The 21,797-nt window shown below is 35.4% G+C and overlaps 1 protein-coding gene across 13 annotated transcripts in view; it reads right to left on the bottom strand.

Moving 5' to 3' along the window:
- MYCBP2 (MYC binding protein 2) overlaps positions 1–21,797 on the bottom strand; it is a 262,254-nt gene that overhangs the window by 87,870 nt on the left and 152,587 nt on the right. For all 13 annotated transcript variants that reach the window (XM_032864195.1, XM_032864196.1, XM_032864197.1 and 10 more), the window contains 10 exons: positions 19,837–20,062; positions 18,657–18,775; positions 17,914–18,001; positions 15,505–15,554; positions 13,586–13,758; positions 12,195–12,339; positions 9,485–9,700; positions 6,075–6,130; positions 3,195–3,310; positions 46–143 (listed from right to left, as the gene is read on the bottom strand). In XM_032864195.1, coding sequence (XP_032720086.1) covers positions 46–143; positions 3,195–3,310; positions 6,075–6,130; positions 9,485–9,700; positions 12,195–12,339; positions 13,586–13,758; positions 15,505–15,554; positions 17,914–18,001; positions 18,657–18,775; positions 19,837–20,062 — 1,287 coding nt within the window. The remainder of the gene's footprint in view (positions 1–45; positions 144–3,194; positions 3,311–6,074; positions 6,131–9,484; positions 9,701–12,194; positions 12,340–13,585; positions 13,759–15,504; positions 15,555–17,913; positions 18,002–18,656; positions 18,776–19,836; positions 20,063–21,797) is intronic.

Below are 21,797 nucleotides of genomic sequence, written 5' to 3'. Positions count from 1 at the left end.
ATAATTCTCTGACCAATTCAGATTCTTATTTCATTCTATCCTAACCTTATTTGGTTGAGGTTCAGTCTTTGGTTTGACCAACTGAGTTCCTGGTGGTATCATCCCTTTTGGTGGGTCCTTTACTTTAACTTCTAGGCCAGCATCTGTAAGAAAAGGAAGGGAACTGTAACATTTGAGACTACAAGGGGGAAGGATCCTTAAACCTACCCTTATGTACATTCGCAGACTATTTTATTTATTTATTTATTTTAAAGATTTTATTTATTTATTTGACAGAGAGAGAGGGAGAGAGAGATCACAAGTAGGCAGAGAGGCAGGTGGAGAGGGGCAGGAAGCAGGCTCCCTACTGAGCAGAGAGCCTGATGTGGGGTTTGGTCCCAGGACCTGAGATCATGACCTGAGCCAAAGGCAGAGGCTTACTAACCCACTGAGCAACCCAGGCGCCCCTCACAGACTATTTTAAACAAATAAAACAAATGTCTAAATTGTCTTTTTAAGGTGATTAATATTTAAAAGCTAAAAAATAGACGCTTAATTACAGAGAACACACTGATGGCTACCAGAGGGGAGATGAGTGGGGAATGGGTGAAATATGTGATGGGAAGTAAGGAGGGCACTTGCTGTGACAAACACTGAGTGGTGTATGGAAGTGCTGAATCACTGTACTGTACACCTGAAACTAATACTACACTGTGTTAACTAACTGGAATCTAAATAAAAACTTTAAAACAAAAGAGAGAAATATTTGAAAAATGGCTTTAGGATTCCAAATGAGTGTCTTAGAGGTTCAAGGAAGAGAAGGGGTCCTTATTCTCTATCTACGAAATAATACTGAAAAAAGTAAAAACAAGAAACCCTAGAGCAGTTAAATGTTAGCATCAGATCGCTGCGCCAGGTCACTGTGTCAGATGGTGACATCAGCTACACCAGTCAGTGGTCTAGCCAGCAGGCAGTGCAGCATGATGGCTGAAAGCTGGGGGTCTCATGTTGGACTGTCTTGGTTGTTTGCACATGTACTGCTGATTGTCTGTTAGTACCTCAATGTTTTTATCTATAACATGAGAAGGAGAATAGCACCTACCTGGCTGAGCTATTGTGAGATGAGACAATTTAAAATATAAGATGTGCATAAGACAATGTAGACATAATTTAGTGTTCAATAAATACTAGCTATTGATAGTATTGTTATTCTTTTTTTTTTAATTTTATTTATTTATTTGACAGACAGCGATCACAAGTGGGCAGAGAGGCAGGCAGAGAGAGAGGGAGGAAGCAGGCTCCCCACCGAGCAGAGAGCAGCGGGCTCAATCCCAGGACCCTGAGATCACGACCTGAGCCAAAGGCAGAGACTTTAACCCACTGAGCCACCCAGGTGCTCCTAGCATTGTTATTCTAATGAATGATTATCTGTCCTTGCCTAGGGTCAAGCAAGGTTTGGTCACATTGGAAAAAAGTTAAATTTGAAAGGTAGGATAGAGGGCACCTGGGTGGCTCAGTTGGTTAGGCAACTGCCTTTGGCTGGGATCATGATCCCAGAGTCCCGGGATCGAGTCCCAGGACTGAGTCCTGCATCGGGGGGGGGGGGGGGGGGTCCCAGCTCCGTGGGGAGTCTCTTCTTCCTCTGACCTTTCCCCTCTCATGGTCCCTCTCATATAAATAAATTAATTAATTTAAAAAAAAAGAAAGGTAGGAAAGAAAATGATGCTAAGTAAATATGAATTATTTTCTTCAGTTTCATTTCAAAAAACAAATATAAGTAGATTTTTCTTATCTACCTTGTATCAGTTTTCTTCAGCCCACTATTAGTGAAAATTAAGCCAGTCTTGACTACCTCCACTTTTGAATTCTTATAATTTGTACTTCTCATGTATCACTACTTATATTCTACTTCATGTGATTTTGTTTGCTCATTTTGTCTTGCAATCACTAGTAACTGTTAACACTAGACAGGGAACTGTCTTACCTAGAACAATGTTTTGCTCAGAACCAACTAAAGTTTGCTGACTAAAGGCTTTATGGATATGTTGAAATAAAGGAGAATGCAGTAAAGACGGAGGATAAAGGTCCCTGGAATAGGGGCATCTGATATATCTGATTCTGTACAGTTACATTAATGCATAGTCTATACAGTTACAATCAACATAAAGTGCCTCTCTACCTTCACTGTAAAAACAAACTACTTAAACCAGAGTTCCTCAAAGGGTATTTTGGTGGAATGTCTTTTTCCTTTTTTTTTTAAGATTTTATTTATTTATTTGACAGAGAGATCACAAGTAGGCAGAGAGGCCGGCAGAGAGAGAGGAGGAAGCAGGCTCCCCGCTGAGCAGAGAGCCCGACGCAGGGCTCGATCTAGGACCCCGAGACCCTGATCTGAGCCAAAGGCAGAGGCCCAACCCACTGAGCCACCCAGGTGCCCTGGTGGAATGTTTATCAGTATTGCTTTTATCTCTACCTTCACTCCCTCTTCCCTACAGCAAAGGGTCTCAGGATAAGGGTTAAACAAATTTAGACAAGATTCTTAATTTCACGGCTTTTAGAATCCCTTCTATGTTAATGTGAATTGTATAAATGTCTAAGATGAGAGTTTTAGGTTTTCCAAATCTACCTCATCACAGAAGCCCCTTCTCTTGAAAAGCATCAGGAATTAGTGTTACAAGGAATTCATACTGATAAACACTTATTAGAGGTTTCTTGTTCTACTGTTGTCTATTATACGAATAGTAAAGGAAAAGATTAATGACCAAAGGAAAAGCAATATACTTTTCAGAGTTAGTAGTGGATAAAGAAACTTCATTCATTCGATAATTATTTATCGAGCAACCATTATGTGCCAGGCACTAATCTAGATTAGGAAATACAAAGATGAGTAAGATGGGCTCTGCTCTATGCCAGGAAAGAAAGACCATAAGAGGGGGATGAGGTATGCACATGGTGAGCAGCAGAGAGGAGAACAGTTGACCAGTCACTTTAGAGAATGGAGGAAAGGAGTTATGATGATACCATAAATTATTACAAAATTTTGAGATGTTATGAATGTACTAATTAAGTACTCACTGTAAAGGAGGAAATGAAGACCCAAATAAGTAATGGAGCCTGTCCATGTGTCTATGATATAAGTTAAGGAGAAAACTAGAACAGAAAGACAATTCTGATTCTGGTTGTTTGCACTAAGTAACTCATAACTTAAAGAATACCTATTTCAATGCCATCAATGGTCACATGAATAGTGTAGAGCCCAATAGCCCCTGGAGTCCAATTTGCACAATAAGTGCCATCGTTATTGACACGGATCAGCATATTCTCACTGGGTCTGAAAAGAAATAAGATGTACTTTTACTTTTGGTTAAACAGCTGACAACATCATTAAGAATTTCTTACTGTATTATTACAACGGGTGGCATTCCTATTGTCCTGCCATAGTATTTGTTCCCACCCTCCCAAATGACCGAATTTCATTTTATTTTTCTTCTCCTCAAATCTCTATCACCCTTCTTCCTCACTCGCAGAAGATCACGACCTTACCACTTTTTCAGTGAGAAATGGAAGCAATTAGATACATCCCCAAAATTGTAATCAGATTAATAAACCAACTTTCCATATCTCTACCTTCTGTCCTGATAAAATGCAAGAAGTGCCTTGGTGCTTATTTAAAGCCAGCCCCCTCATTCGTCCTGTGAATCTCATTCCCTCAACACTTCCATGCTGTAATTGCCTTGCTCATTCTCAATCATCATCTTCTCCCACTTTACTGTATCATTTCTATTTCCATCTCATTTCTATATAAACAAACTTCAGAATCTCTTAACTTAAACATTCCTTGATATTATGACCATCAAGACTCTAGTAAGGTCTCATGTCCCTTTTCCCATTATATCAAAACTTGTCTAAAGAATGGTCTATAATCACCCTCTCCATTTCTTCATTCCCAATTCTCTTCCACAACTTGTCCTAGATAGGCCTTTGTTCCCAGCACTTCACTGTAACTGCTTCTGTTGGTCACCAATGACCCCAAATTCAATGGTCATTCCTTCATCCTCAGCAATCCCTCAGTAGCATTTGATAGCTGACAACTCCTACTTTCTTGAAATATCTTCTTTTTGCTTCTGTAACGTTCTCCCGGTACTTCTCTTATCTTGCTTGCCACTGTTTTTTAGTGTTTTGTTGGCTCTCCTTCTGACTGCCCCTTAACTTACAGACATTCCATAGGGTTTGGGTCTAGTTCTTTTTTCTTTGAATAGCATCTCTCTAGTTAGTCATTCATCCATTCCTCTGTTTTAAATACCATCTCTATGTAGAGGACTCAAATTTTATTTCTCCCCTGAATTTCAAACTGAAACATCCCCACTTAGATAACCAGGAGGTACCTTGGTATCTCAATTTTTAACATATCCAAAGAAGAACTCTTCTCACTCATCCCAGTACCCGACGAAAACAAACAAACAAACAAACAAAAAACGCCAGCTCATTTCTCAGACTTTTTGACCCTCATAGAAATCATGATACTCTACATCAGAGATCAGTAACATTTTCGGTAATGATATTTTAGTCTACTGTGCCAAACAGTTTTTGTCACACTACTTAACTACTCTACCACTGTGGGACAAAAAGCAGCCACAGACAATACGTAGCTAATGAGTAAGGTTCTAACATAATTTTCTTTACAAAAACGGGCCTGATATGATTTGCAGGCTAAAGACGGCTAAACCCCATACTACTATACTGCTCTCTGATCTCATCCTCAACCACTTTCCTTCTTGCTCACTACTCTTGCACTGCTCTCTTTTGGTTCATTGAAGACACCAAGCTCCGTCCACCCCAGAACGAACTTTTTTTCTCTGCCTAGAACGAACTTCCTCCAAATCTTAACATGACCAACTACCATCTAGCTCTCTAATGAGAAAACACCTCCTCACACAGGCCACTCCTATCACCCAATACTTTGGTGGACTGTCCTATCCTTATCACTCTCTATCAAAAAAACTTACTTATTATTCCTATTTTGTTTACTTATTTATAGGTTGTTTCTCTACAGGAATATAAATGTCCTAAGAACCAGGAGCTTGTCTATTTTGTTCATAAAAGCCTATATCAATGCCTCTCACATAGCAGATGCTTAATTAATAATATTGATGAATAAATAATGCATTTACTTAGATGAGACTATCTTAATTAGGTTTAAAATACCTAATATATATGAAAAACTATTTACAGGCAAATGGCCACTGTTTTCTTATTTAACATTTTATAAATTTATAGTTTGTATTTATTTTATAAAAAATCATATGCTTCCATTGTATGGACATTTTGTAACTAAAATTAAGCTAAACTAAAATTAAGCCTGACATAGAATGTTAATGCCTTATTTCTAGAGAAAGATACATTCTCAAAACTTGGCTATTTTTATAGAAAATTTTCTAGATTATGCATTAAAATTTGGAATACATTTGGAATACATGTGAGAATAAAGTCACAGTAACCTGTTAATTTCTAGTAAGTTATGGGATATGTGATATAATGAAATGTATAAAAATCTTTTCAGGTCCACTTTGGAGCTTTTTCTAAATTTTATGGAGGTAGCAGTTACAATCTATCTAATAATTTTTTCAAGGCCTCCAAAAGTACTTCTCCTAACAAGCAAATAAAATAGTAAGTCAAAAAATCAGCTCAAATCTGGAGTTAAGAATACTCAAAGACTGAAAAATTAAGACTTCGAGCTAAAAATAAAAGTACAACATGTACTGAAATTGCTCTATAATGTATAAGGTGAAGGAGAGAAGGAATAAAAACCCCAGAAATAACAACTCTAAACAAGCCAATGTGTATCTTTTTAGATACTAATTATTCTTCCTCTAGTACCTTAGCATTATGTAACATATTGGCAGTACTGCAACTAAATATGATATATTCTATAGGTAGATCTACACATTATAAAATCTGTGGTAAATCTCTACTGGAACGTAAAAAATACTATAAAATATCTGCTTATGGAAAATAAAGTTGGAATGTAGGTTGATGTTAATTATAAGCAGCTGACAATACATGTCTTGGCTATGTGTTGCAAAAATGATCCTTACCTTTTAGGAGTTGGTGATGCAAAACGCAATTCTTCAAATGAGTAATTTTCATAAACCTTTAAGAAGAGACCAGTAAGAATTCAGTAAAATAAATTCCAAGACCAGTAACTCATTAGAAACATTCCTAAGGCAGTGATAAGACATCAATAACCCAACTGGTTCTCCATATAGGAGTAAAAGAAAAACTCAATTGCCTACATCATACCCTTTACAAAAATAAATTCTAGGTGTGCTAAAGACCCAAATGTAACAAACAAACCATCAACAAACTTAGAGAAAAAAAAAATCTTTTGAGTAGATTAAAATTTTAGATTTCTCCCCAAAAAAGATGCTATAAATAAAGGGCAAGGATAAGCCTTCACCAGGGAGAACAGGATTTGCAATTCACAACCAAAACAGGATATACATCCATAATATAAAGATTGCTGCAACTGGACCTGGAGAACAATCTGTTTCTCAATAAAAGGAACAAAAAAAGTCTGGAAAAAATTAAGGTGAAATGTAAAGACAAAAATGGACTGCAGGTACCTGAAACTAGTTATACTATTCCTAATATTTTTGTATTCCTGCAATATTGCCAAATTGATCATTAACTTTCAAAGTTCAGGTAAAGTTCTCCAACTGCTCATTCACTTCTAACTTCTACTCTACTTAAAGAGAGGCACATCCACACCCCTCAGAAGCTTCCCTCCTTTCTCCCACTTTTCTATTTCCATGAATGTGATTTAGAAAAGACCAAGCTGCCTTCACCTACTAAAAAGTCACAAATGAGAAATACGCCGCTTAAGGGCAGGTCTAACAGAACTCCCAGGGTTCCAGATTCCCAGCACAATATGTTTTCCACTCCACCATTTTCCCTCAGAATACATACTGCATTTACTAATGAAAGAATAGATAATATCTCATTTTTCCTATCCTCCACAATATTTGGTTGACTGCTGAGTAGCACACAGTAGGTGTGAATGGCTGATAAGAGAAAATCCCTTTCCTGGAACATACGCTGATATCTCAGAGACAGTGTGGGAATGGTATTCTGTAAATGCTCTAACTCTACTCAGGACAGTCTTGAAAAAGTGCATCCAGTTCTGATCAATCCAAATGATTACTTTCTCCATGTTCATATGACACACACTGCAATGTTAATACAGGATCTCCCAATTTCATCTGATTCTTCAAGGATGGGTGATAACTCTTTTCTCATCAGTTCTCTTTCATTCTCCATAATGAATATTTCATTTTTCCCCCTTTGTTTTAAAATCATGACCCTGACATTCATCACTCCTAATCCAATTTAAAATGTGTGATTACTACCATAATAAATAATTCTTTTGGCTGTACAACATAAAAATTAACAAGCATCTGCATTAATTACTTTATTTTCCCTCTCCTATAGGGTGAAAGAGGTGACACTCCTATTTAAGGCCCACTCCTCCCTTATAAAGAGTTTGGAACTCTAGACTCTATTCCCATCTCTCAGACTATCTTCCTGGTTTCCTTCCTCTGGACTGTCTCCTCATCAGTATTAAAACATCTAAGTCCTTCTCTACTCACCCCAAACTTTAAAACCTTCACTCAATGCCATTTCTGCTGTTTCTTCTTAGAACCAAATATCCTGAAAGACTTAATCTACTCATTTTGTCTCAGTTATTTTTACTTCTGCTCCATCTATAAATTCTTCCAACCTACAATGTCTTTAAAACTGCTCCTGCCAAGATCATTAATGAAATCATTGTTGCTAGATCCTTTTCAAAACTTTGCTTCTGCAGCATAACTTGCTTAACCCCTCCCAAACTGCTCTTTCCTTTCCGAAATTTCAAGACATGCCATAAGGAAGTCATCAGGAAAATCAAACATGGAGTCAGACTTCCTGCCACTTGTGTGGCCTTGAACAAGTTACTTAACCTCTCTCTGTGCTTTAGTCTCCATGTATGTAAAATGGGAATAAAAACAGTAATTTATAGGGCTGTTGTGAGGATTATGTGAGTTACTGTAGGTTAAGTGGGGGAAAGTGGCAAAAAGTAAATGCTGGTCCTAGCTTAATGTCCTACCTCTTTGGCTAATGTTCTTATCAATGTTTCTTTTTTTCTTTCTTTCCTTTTTTTTTTTCTCTTAACCTATTTTGTAAATCAATGTTTCTCAATGTGTAGGTTTTGAATTTGAATCACTCTGCATATTTGCAAATTCTTGAACCCCTCTCCAGACCTACTGAATCTAAATCTTCATATTATTGGAAAATTTCCTTTTTAAATAAGTGCTGCAGATGATTTTGATGCAGACAAAAGTTTGAGAATCACGGATTTTGGTGTTTCTCAGGATCCTGCCCTGGAACTTCTCCCTTCACTCAAAATGGAAGAGAGATATTATCTACTTCCATGATATCATGAGTAATCTAAGTGCTAATTATTCCCAAATTCTTTTCTTGAGGTAAGATCTGTGATCACTTCAGGTTTGTACAACCAACTTCCTTTTATATATCTTCACACGGATATTTCAGAGATATCTAAAATTCATCACACCTAAAAATATTATCTTTCTCAACCAAAACCTGCTCTTCCTCCAATATCAATCTTATTACTTAAGTTCAAACTGTGAATTTCACCTTTTATTTCTTACCTCTTTCTCTTTATTCCCTTCAGCTACCAAGTACTACTGATCTTGAAACTATTCTCATCAGTTCAAGGGATTAACACATTTTACCACATTAAGTCAACACTCACTCTCCTAAAGGGACTTAAACCCAATCATGTCTCTTGATCATCTGTCCAATAATTCTCCATATTCCATTATGATCGTTACAAAACACAAATCTAACTGTGCTCTTTCTCTAACTGAAAGCCTTCAATGGCTCACTACTGTTCTGTTACAGGCACAATTCCTAACTCCTGCTTTAACTAATGTGCAATTTGCTAATTTAATCTAGCATTGCCTCTGCAGAGAACTGAAAATGCTGCACAAAATATTTTAAAAAATCTGTCTAAGGCAGTGGAGAGCAAAAAACCCCCAAAGAAGTAGAGAACCCAAAGACATGAGGCTGGCATGTAAGAAAACCCCAAAGTGAAGGGGGGCTGGGTAAACTGAATTCTTGAAGGGTTCTATATCCTAGGTAGGAGAAGTGGTAAATTGAAAATAGACAAATACTTTTGCAGGAAATGAAACTGAGTTTTCAACCATCTCAATCTCTGACTGGATTAACTTGATCTATTACTGGAATCCGCCTTAGGCATCTATTGAAAAAATAAGTAAAAATCCTCTTTGGAGGAAAATAAATCATCCTAAAAAAAATATTCCAAGTTTGTACCTATCAATAGCTCTAGACCTGTAATTTTGTGTCTGTGTTAGGATCACTGAAATGCCTGTTAAGTGAATAAATGGTGGAAAATAAAACTTTTCTGATGAGTGAAATAAATTACCTTCATCATTGTTATGGCAATATACCGAGCTTCCTTCACTATCATGGGTTCATAGGAAACATCCAGCTTCGGAGATGCCAGCCCGCCAAAGGTCATATCAGTATTGGAAGGCACAGTTGCTACTGCAGGGCTGCCAGGGATCCTTTGAGGTTTTTTCACTTGCTCTTGTTGTAAAGATGTTTTTTTCTGAGAAACAGGAACGGCTTTCACCTCCACCTAACCACATTATAAAAACCAAATACTATTACTATATAATTGTCTATGACACATTTAAAGAAATAATTAACAAGTGTGGACCCACATCTCCATAAATTTTATGTGACCACTGGTCTGTCTCGGGCATTCCTTTCAAAGGTGTGCAAAATGACCGCAAGATGTGGTCTACAATGTGAATCTGTGTAAAAGAGGCCTTGATTTCTGGAACAAATACTCACAGACATCAGAACATAAAATAAAAATAAATGCCACTATTCATAAAGTACAGGACAGCAGAACGAACCTACGGTGAATTCTTTAATTTTTGCAAGGAATAACATTAAATTATTAGGTAATTCAAGTATATTTTCTAATAATCTCCACATATTTTAAAGCACTAAATCTCCATTTTAGCTATACTATTCTGCAGAAGAAAATGTACTCTATTGATAAGACTTAAAAAATAACACATAATAGAAGAATCTGGACTGGCCCTATGCCCTGGGAATACTACAAATCCATCTTATATTTAAAAAACATAGAAGTTTAAAGGTATAAAGTAAAATTCTTTAGCTTAAATGCATTTCCATCATTAAAAGGTTTAAACTTTAAATGTAATAAAAAGAAAAAAGGGGAAAAAGATAAAAAGTAAATACTTTCAAATTTAAAGACACCTGATTTTTAAAATTACAGTCATTGTATTTTTTGGCTGTATACAGCCACATATATACACAAATATACAGCCACATATATTTTGATTAAATTTTTCTTTAAACAACTACATTTACACTAAGTAAATTAGCACCAAAAGTACATTTGCCTATGTACTATGAACCTTGAAGTAAATCACTGAACGATTTTGTACTTTAAGAATACTGAGATACTGCAGAATGATAGTTACACTACTTTTTTTTTTTTTTTAAATAAACTACTCTGTGAGTGAACAGGATTTTGTGGCTTAATAAATTCTAAGCTTCAAATAACCAAATCACTTTGCAACAACAAATCTTTGAGGGGTGGGGAGCAGCTGGGGAACTGCCTATAACAAATTTTCATTCAATACATTTTTTTTTAGAAATATAATAAAAGTTTTAAATGAGATAGTTACATTAATTATATCAAAATGGATTCATTTAACGCATTACAATATGCTCTGAAATGTTATTATTAATTAACGTCTCAGGAAAGACATGTCCAAATACCTATATCCATTAATGTAGCACATGACTATTTCTGTTTCCCATTCTTTTATCATCCAAATACATGTATTTCTAGTTTTTTTATTAAGTTTTTAATTCTAATTCCAGTATAGCTAAGATACAGTGTTTGAGGTATACAATATAGTGATTCAACAATTCTATACCTTACTCAGTGCTTATCACACTAAAAGTCTACTCCCATCACCTATTTCAGCCATCATCCCCCAATCCCCCTCCCCTCTGGTAACCATTAATTTGTTCTCTGTTAGGAGTCTGTTTCTTGGTTTCTCTTTTCTTCCCTTTGTTTTGTTTTTAACATATCACATATAAGTGAAATTATTTAATATTTGTCTGTGTCTGACTTATTTCTCTTAGCATTATACTCTCTGGCTCCATGCATGGTGTTGCAAATGTCAAGATTTCATTCTTTTTTGTGGCTGAACAAAATTCCATTGTGTATGTGTGTGTGCGCATATATACCACCTTTTCTTTATCCATTCGTCTGTTGATGGACACTTGTGCTGCTTCCATAATTTCACTACTGTAAATAATGCTGCAATAAACACAGATGTATAGGCCCCTTTGAATTAGTGTTTTTGTATTTTGGGGTAAATAACCAGTAGAGTGTGATTACTGGATCACAAGCAATTCTATTTTTAACTTTCTGAGGAACCTCCACCACAAACTTCTAATTTAATATGTACCAATATTATATTTTAAATGTTGTTTTAACAGTACCAAATGCAGAATGTACCTAGTCTTTTAAAATTTTAAATTCAACTAATTAACATATAGTGTATTATTAGTTTCAGAGGTAGAGTTCAGTGATTGATCAGTATTATATAATACCCAGTGCTCATTACATCACGTACCCTCCTTAATGTCCATCACTCAGTGTGTTTGAGTCTTTTAAAAAGTACATACAAAGTTTTAAAATGTGTTCTGGGTGTGGTGCATAAACAATGAATTCTGTTACGCTTAAAAGAAATTAATAAAAAAAATGTGTTCTTTCATTGATTTATTCAATCACTACATATTAAGGGCCTTCTCTCTACATGCATAAATGAACACTTTCTTATACTTCTCTTGATCACCATACCTCCTAGCAAAATGTAAGACACAAACAATAAAATATATAACTTGGAAAAGTGTGTACTAATTAATATAAATTAAATCATTTAAATAATTTTTTGGCTTCCTCTATAAATATGAAGACAGTACTGCAAATGGACCCTAGCCACTTCTTTTTTCTAAAATTTTATTAGTTAAAATAGTCAGTGCTTTGAGGACTATTACTTTAATTCTGATATAATTACCTTCATATTGGGAACATGTACCACATCCCCATATTGGTCTTTTGTTTGAACAGTTATGGTGGTAGGCCAACCACAACGAATATCGTCCTTGTTCAGGATCAGAGATGTTTTCTGAGGATCAGCATAAGAGTCTGGCTGAAGCCACCTGGCAGTGATGAAAAAGCAAGCAAAAAACCAAATATTCATCAGTATCTTTAATGATTAACATGAAATTAAGCCAAATGAATAAAACCTGTATCAAACAAAATGCTAAAATAATATCTTCATTTCCAATGCAGTGAAAATCACAAGTGTCTCCCTTGCAAATTGTTAATGACAAATTTGTTAAAAAATATGTCAAAGTACATGAGATTTCTGATGTTTTTATAAGTAAAATAGAAATAATTTTAAAATCAGAAAACTTGACATTTTAACATGGATGACATAAAATAACCAAGAAAATGAATTTAGGTTATATATATTTTAAGTCCTAAGCACACTCATTTTACTGAAGGACATCTGCCTTAATTTGCCAGACTGAAAACCTGGGAAAGAACAGCTCCTCTGTAAAAGCAGTGACAGAAATGGCATTGTACTTGCTTGAGGATAGCTAGGTTAAAGATACACTATCTTCTCTTCACACAATTTTTCAACTATCTTCCCTCATTACCTTCCATGAAAATTCTGTCAAATTTCTATACTCTGGGATATCCATTCTTGAATTCATTGCATGATCTACATTCAAGTTGTCCTGGGAGATGAGTGATAAGTAATTCTGTTGTGTTACATAAGATTGTCCATAAAGTTAGCAGTGAGCCTGATATAAATGATTTTCTACTTTCCAGTCACCATTTTGGTTTTTAAAAACCACAGAGGAATCTCTTTTTTTAAAACTAAAACTGGGAAGAAGTTGGACTTCTGTATTTACTAGTAAAATCAAACAAGCTAGGATATTTTTTCTTTTCATTAAAAAAAGAAAAGCAAATAGCAAAAAAATAAATGAGAACTCTACAACCTCAAATTATTTCATTTAAATTCTTAATTTATATTTATATTATTGGTAGCTTTCAAGAGAAATCTGATTAAAATAAAATATACTGATAAATTTAAGTTTAGACTAGATATTACATGTTACTATCGAATACATATACTTCTCAATTATACCATGTGCTCCATCTATTTTTTTAAATAAAAGTTCACCAAGGAAACTTTAATCAACTAACAACAACCATATATTTTAAAAATATTTAAAAATATTTATCATTTTATACTTCAGCAAGTTCAAAACATATAAACCAGATTATTTTAGGCTGCATTTTAACATCTTAATGACTTTCCTTTTGTTTTTCTTCAGAAATGAAGACAGAGGCAAGCCCTGAAAGTCAGGAACTGTAGTGCTTAAAGCATATTACCTTGCAAGCCTGCCACCACTTGATCCTGGAACACAAGCAATAAAATCATCCAGAAAGGACTGTTCATTGCTTTGTATTTGAAGTGGTAAATTTCCTTCAAGTGCCTCTAATATAGTTGGTGAATGAGAAAGAGCTAAACCCTTTCCAAGAATACCAGAATGGGTTTTGCACACCTGATGGGTAAAAGAGAACAGTTATGTATTTAAAATGTAAAATTTAAATTACACGAATTTCTTGAACTTGCAGAATTTTAGGGAGTCCTTTTGGGGGAACATGTTTTTCTCTCCATGCCTTATGGCTCCTTTAGCCTACAAAATAGAAAACCTCCCCAGGCGGGAAAAAGATGGGATAATATTTCCAGCCTCTTCCCTTCCACAAAAACAAGTGACACATCAGAGATATGCATGCTAGCTGAGACAGTGCATCCCTGCCCAGTCTAGCCCTCTCTGTGCTGCATCCCCATCTGTCTGGGCCAGGCCTCCCTCTGCAGGCAGCTGTTGAGTCTCCCACTTTCTGTGTTCCCATTATTAGTATCTTTCATGGTTGGGCTATATCTGCTCTCTTAGGTGGGTGGGGATCGAGGTCCTGCCTTGGGCTAAAAGTGGACAAAAGCCTGACTGTGGCTGCACATAAACTCTATTAGCCTGTCAGCAATTACACTACTGGGTATTTACGCTAAAGATACAAATGTAGTGATCTGAAGGGGTACGTGCACCCGAATGTTTATAGCAGCAATGTCCACAATAGCCAAACTATGGAAAGAACCTAGATGTTCATCAACAGATGAATGGATAAAGAAGATGTGATATATATATATATATATATATATATATACAATGGAATACTATGCAGCCATCAAAAGAAATGAAATCCTGCCATTTGCAATGATGTGGATGGAACTAGAGGGTATTATGCTGAGCAAAATAAGTCAATCAGAGAAAGACAATTATCATATGATCTCCCTCATATGAAGAATTTAAGAGGCAATGTGGGGGGTTTGGGGGCTTGGGAAGGAAAAAATGAAATAAGACGGGATGGGGAGGGAGACAAATCGTAAGAGACTCTTAATCTCACAAAACAAACTGAGGGTTGCTGAGGGGAGAGGAGTAAGGAGAGGGTGTTTGGGATATGGACATTGGGGAGGGTATGCGCTATGGTGAGTGCTGTGAAGTGTGTAAACCTGGCGATTCACAGACCTGTACCCCTGGGGCTAATAATACATTATATGTTAATAAAAATTTTTAAAAAAAATGCAAAAAAATGGAATAGTATTTGATGAGGTCAAGATCAAATAAATGTTTGTTTTTATTATTACGGCTGTGATCAATTCATCTCGGGAAATAAATAAGATTTAAACCATTAGCTGTAGATACCTGACTCTATCTCCCAATTAGTTGAATTCTTAGACAAATCACAGGATTTCTCTAAACGGCAGTTACTGTAATTGTAAGGTGCAAAAGAGAGTATTGACCTCAAAATGTAAATTCCAATATAGATACTATTAAAGATATGATAAACTATAAAGTATTCTATAGATATTATTTAAATTACTACTATTAATACCCTTTTTCTCTTTTTCTAACTGGTAAATAAAACTTTCAGGATCTAATTTCAATGTCAACAGTTCTGCAAAGCCTTCCCCTATCCCCCAGGTACTGGGTAACTCTTCTTCCAACCACCCCCTCCCCCCCCCGCCCCCGCCCACAGGATTTATGTCTCCTTTCAGATTTAACAACCACTGTGCAGCAAAGCAAGAGCTCACTTGGGTTTCTCCCACCAAGAAGTATCTTTATCTGCTAATGAACAGAATCAAGTATTTAATGAAAGTCTTATATTCAAAAAAAATAAGGTTGATCTGAATGAAAATACTCCTTTTAAATTAATGTACAATCTTATCCTTATGATGTTTGGGACAATACCTGCAATGCAGCCTCTTCAAGAATTTCAAGGTCTTCTTCTAATTCATTACCTGTTGTGTGAATGAAAAGTTTTACCAACATATATCAATATTTAGTTTAACTTTCTAGTCCTTTGCATTTATTATACCTTTTTAATAATTCTGATATTCCAGACTGAAAAGAACTATTATTGTTTTGGATCAGTCTCAGTGCTTTACCTTTTAAAATGTAATTTTCAGTGTGAATATAAGCTATAATTCTCAAGGCAATACTCAAAAATTATCCATTGAGTGATTTGCACAAGATATAGACTATATTTAGGCATATAAATGTGTACTTTTGCATTAGCCTATTTATAATACCTTCCTCCCCCAAATAAGGGAACTGATTATTTGGAATCGGAGTCTTTTTATTTTGGTATGTTATAGAAGAGCTATACCTTTAGTAAAAAGAGTCACAGGAAAAAATAAGGTAATAATTGTATCCTCTATCCCTTTTCTCCTTTATTGTTTAATATAAAACATTACTAAGGTTATACATCTTCGAAAGGAAATATTCACATTATCCAGGAGTTGCAGAATGAAAAATTCTCCCACCATCTCCCTTCTGAAGATAAACAGGTCAACAGTTTTTAAGTATTGTTCAAGAAACTGTATGCAAATAAGTTTATGTGTGTCAACATACATATTTGTCCACTATATATATATATAAAAACATAATGTTCACAAAAATGGGACCAGCTTCTGCAACTTGCTTTTCTCAGTTAATATAGTTTGGAATCTTTCCTGGTCAGGACATAGAGAACTCCTTTTGTTGTTGGTTTTTAACAGCTGGACACATTTCCACTGACAGATGTACCTTGAGTTATTCAACCAGTTTCCAACTGATATTTTGGTTGCTTCCAGGTTTTACAACCATAAGCACTGTTATATTAATCTATCTTACAACACCTATTTTTTGAGCATTTGTGCAAGTAAATACAACAATTGCTATATCAAAAAGTAGAAGGCATAGAAAATTTGAACAGGTATTAACAAATTTTCTCCAAAGGTTGTACTCATTTTCTTCATATAAATAGAACACAAGATGTCTCATTTGCTAGTACATGTTAACAACATTCAGTAGGAGCAGGGGAACTGAGAAGCATGGAAGGGAACAGAGAAGGAAGAAATGAGAAGATGAAGAGAACGGAAGAAGGAGAATGAACTGGGAAGTGTAGTCTCAGAGGGAGGGGATATAGATGGACTTCTAGGGATTAGAATTGGGGAAATACAATAGTAATGCCTTTTATTCCCAAACACTGTGAAAATAAATGTTCAACGCCAAGCATCACAGAATCAGTAAACACTTTTAACTTTAGCTTCACCTTTACCATCCTGATTATAAATCAACTTACATATACAAATTTGTATCATATAAAGAGGTACTACTCCTGCCAGTGCCTCACTTCTCTGCTGTGCTTCCCATGAAAACTCTTCTAAAGAGATACTTATTCAACCTGCACCTCCCCTCTGACTACCCATTCTCTCACTCCAGTCTAACGGCCTTCTGTTTCTCTCTTATATTTCTTGTTGATTATGTAAGTAACCAATTGGTTTCTCCACCTGATGGTAGATTTTAACTGACTTCTCAATTGCTTTCAAAAGAATGTCCTCTCTCTTGGTTTTATTCCTACCTCCTTGGCTGCTATACCAGAGTGTTTTTTACACCTCTTTCATCCTGTCTGTCCATTTTTGACACTCTGGAAAGTCCCACCTTTGATCCTGGGGGATATTCTAGTTCTTATTTGTATTCTCTTCCTAGCCCATCTTTCACATGGTCCATGTCTTTAAATATCAAGTATGTTCAACTTACATTTCCACTGACTTGTCCCCTGAGTGCCAATGAATATTCACCTGCCTACTTGATATGTCCACTAAGATATTTAAGAAATATTTCAAACTTTCGGCTTAATATCATATATACAGTGCTTAACCCAGTGCCTGGCACATAGCATGTACTTACCTAAGGAGGGTTTGTATGCATGTCTGTGTGTGAATAAAAAAGACCAGAGGACACTTCAGTAAAGAAAACCCAAACTACTAGTGTATTAAACAGTTACTATTCATGAATGTATGTGACTACTGAATTGATTTTGATAATTTATTTCAGAATGTCCTAAATAAGCATATTCTACTTTTGAAATTTTTTTAAAAAAATCATAAACACGGGGCGTCTGGGTGGCTCAGTGGGTTAAGCTTCTGCCTTCGGCTCAGGTTATGATCTCAGGGTCCTGGAATAGAGCCCCATATTGGGCTCTCTGCTCAGCGGGGATCCTGCTTCACCCTCTCTCTGCCTGCCTCTCTGCCTACCTGTGATCTCTGTCTGTCAAATAAATAAATAAAATCTTAAAAAAAAAATCATAAACACCTAGTACTTGACCAGACTTACCAATAGGAAGTGCTAGATCCTTTTTCATCAAAGCTGCGGCACAAACTCCACCGAGATTGGCTAATTCTTTTTCCAACTGAATAACTCCCTGGATAATCATTTAAAAAAAAACAAAACAAAAAACCAGCTGCTTTAAAAACATGTTTGTAGGACAAAGTGTCTGGAAGATAAGGTAGATTATTAATATAATGTGATTTGCATCCAAGCCTAACTTTTGAGACCAGAAGGAAGAACAGATCAGCTAGTGGTTAAATTAAGAGTGGAAGAGGGTCAATAATACATCTCCTACATGTTATAAGGTCCAGGCGTATAGGCTCATCATCCAAAGAACTTATCATTCACTACTTTAAAGTAGCATGATAATTTTTTTTCAACTTTTATTGTATGATTTGAAACATTTAGAAGAGATATTCAGTTAGTACCATTGTGAAATCAGGTTCTATTATTTACTCAGAAAGGTACAGCCACCTGGGGGGATTTGAAATAGGCACAATTATACTTTCTTTAAAGGCTACGTCATGTTGCACAGACTCCATTCTCTTCATGTATTAAAAGTAGCAAAAAAATAAAAATAAAAACCAAAAAACCACTACACAAAATTAAACCAGAAGGAATTCTAAATTATACACCCTAACTTAAAATAAATTTCAGAGTTCTTGAATACAGGTAGCAAATACAATTTGAGCTAACAGCAGCCCTCAGAAACACACTCTTAATAGAATGAGAAGATAATTCCTTCTTACTTCATCAGGTCCAGGGCTAAACTCGTATCCAATTGCAAAACATTTAAAACCATAGAAAGAAGCTTTGTCATCTTTCACATAATCTGATGCAGTTTCCAATGAAAAAAGGGCTTCATTTCCTAAGGAAAAAAGCTAACATTGAGTTCAAAATCTGAAACAATTTTATTAAAATTATATAAATATAAAATATAAAATTAAAGATATAAAAAATCTTTCATCTTTCTCAAGACAGGTGGCAATACAAATCAGATACTAAAAAGCCCAGTCTTTTTGGGGTGTTGGGGGTGTTGCTGTATGTGCCGGAATAAGACTGCTAAAAACCACGCTGGCCAACAACAGAAACATCCCAAGTGAATTGTTATTACTTTTCTTTACAACCAACCTCTCAACATCAAATGTTCTACCTTTGTTACATGACCATTTTTCAATTACCTGTCAATTACCAGGGTGACCTAGGTTAGTTAGCCTTTTCTGTTTCAGAATGAGCAATCCTCTAACCTGGCCCCTCACAAACAAACAAGGCAGGTCAGACCAGAAGACAGAAGCTTCTGAATTCAAACAGGCTGTGAATTTGAGGAATCACAAGAATATTTATGGCTAATTGGTTAAAACCACAACAGACTACATACAGTTTTAATAACTTACAAACTTTCTTTGAAAGGAGAATACCAGCAATAGCAATAACAGAAGTGCTGCCTGTCTGTCTCTGACACACACAACCACAAATGCGAACACACATCCCTCCAAGCCCAAAGAACTGAAAACAATAGCTTTAACATAACTCAGTAGGTTAGGTGGTTGTCCAATTCTCCTGAATGGAAAAGAGTCCTGTTAAGTTCTCAGTATCTTTCACTTACTGGGAAAATAAAAGATCAAATCCACTTTTTCCAGAGTTTGTTCCCAACTGTGCAGGCAGCTACTCCTCAGTATTAACTCTGCTTTGGTCAAGCTGATCTTTTTTCAGAAGATCCTCACAACATTCTCTCTTCTAAAACTCAGTCACGCTATACCCCACACCCAGAGTCTTTTTCAGTACTCAAGTGCAATCAGATGCATAGTAGGTCTTGAAAAAATCCTTCCAAAAGTTATAAACATCTTCAGTGATGTATCCTTACTAAACATAATTATTATAAATGCGTAGATTTTACCATATTAAACATGAAGAGAAAAAATAACTTACCTGGCAACACTAAAACCATAGTAGGCCACCCAGTGGACCCTGAAAATTTCTTTAATTCTATCCAGGAATTCAGATTTTCATGAACAGATGTCAATTTTGGTCCATATCCTGAATTCTGAACAGTTCTAATAGGAATCAACAAACGAAGGACATCTTCTGACTGTGCAGTGCCACATTGGGGGTCAAACTCGATCGTTATCCACCGTACACATTCTGGGAATGTCACCTGAGATCAAGAGGACACTTCGTTAAGAAGAATTTGATTTTCGTTTTTTTCCTATTTTAGAAAAAGGACATGTTGTAAAAATGAGGCTTTCAACATATGGCAAACTAAATTTTAAGTAAGAAATTAATAGAGTAGTTTCAATATGATAAAAAGTCATATTAATGTTCAGTATCAATTGTCCCAACTCTCCGCTTGCAATATCTACTGCTTTCTACCTAATACTTGGTTGATACATTAATAATATTTGTATGTGCATATTGATAATACTTAAATAATATTATAAGGTTGTTTAATAAACATTGAGCTAATCTTCTTGTGGAAGTTTATATAATAAATTTTCCATTTCGGTCAAAACGCATTTAAGGAATATAAGTAGGTAAATGAAAATATAATTTGATGGGTAAAATGTAAAGACATATTGATAGAAAGTGAACAAATCATTAAAATCTAAGGTTTTAGTCACTTTCAGGTTATCTACTATTCATAGTATGTGCTACAAATGATACTTTCCAGTAACAAAATACTTCAGAACTTCATATATTATGAAAATAAATAAATATTAACACACGATGAGTGGTGTCTGGGTGGCTCAATTGGTTAAGCATCTGACTCTTGGTTTCAGCTCGCGTCATGATCTCAAGGTTGTGAGATTAAGCCATATGGGAGTCTGCTTCTCTACCTCTGCTCCCCACCATGTGCACCCACAACATGTGCTTTCTCTAATAAATAAATAAATCTTAAAAAAAATAAACACATGATGAAAACCTAGATTTTTATGTTTTCTTAACCTAAAGTTTTATTGTAATGTGAGTTTTTCATGACATATAATTACATTATTTTTAAGGCCACTTTTAAGCTTTTGTTACCATCATGGCAGGAAAAATCCTGTCTTAAAAGTCAAATTACAATTAAACAGGACCATGTCAAACAGTAAACTATGAAATTGTCATAGGATATATGAGCCTTAAGAAATCTCCTATGATATTGGTCTAAAAAAATTACCTAGTTTAGACTAAAGCAAAAATTTTTAGTACAGGATTAAAAAAAAATCTCCATTTAGGGGTGCCTGGGTCAGTTAAGCGTCTTCAACTTAAGTCATGATCTCAGGGGTCCTGGGATCAAGCTCCATATTGGGCGCTCTGCTTGGTGAGGAGTCTGCTTCTCCCTCAACCTCTGTGCTCTCTCTTTCATTCTCTCATTTAAAGCAAATAAATAAAATCTAAAAAAGAAAAATGGTAGTACAGCAAATATACTATTTTGTACTTTTTTAATGTAACAGCATGCATAGAAATCTCCCCATATCCACTTAAAGAAATTATCTTCATTCTTTCTTAAAACTGGTTGGTACTCCACTGTGAAGATGTATCATAGCTTTTTCAGTCAGTCTTGTCTATGAGCATTTAGGGTATTTACAGTATTTTGCAAATTTTTTTGCAATGAATAACCTTGTGTATGTGTTTGGGTTTTCTTGTTTGTTTATTCATGTATTTAGAAATATATCTTCAAAGTAAATTCTTAGAAGTGGGATTGCTGGGTCAAACAAATATAGACTGAAGAGCCATATGCTTCATACATTTGGGGTTACTGATTCAGAAAGTGAATGAATATGCATCTTTGCTAGATGTTGAGAAAATCCCTTCTGTAGAGGCTATACTATTTTGTGTCCCCACCAATGTTTGAGTGTGCTTGTTTTCTCACAGCCTCTCCAACAGAGTACATGATTAAATTTTGGACC

This window comes from Lontra canadensis, unplaced genomic scaffold (genome assembly GCF_010015895.1).
Source record: "Lontra canadensis isolate GAN:19392208 unplaced genomic scaffold, GSC_riverotter_1.0 scaffold26, whole genome shotgun sequence".
NCBI classification, from domain to species: Eukaryota; Metazoa; Chordata; class Mammalia; order Carnivora; family Mustelidae; genus Lontra; species Lontra canadensis.
Note: the sequence above shows the minus strand (reverse complement) of the source record. Positions and strands in the feature narration are given on the sequence as shown.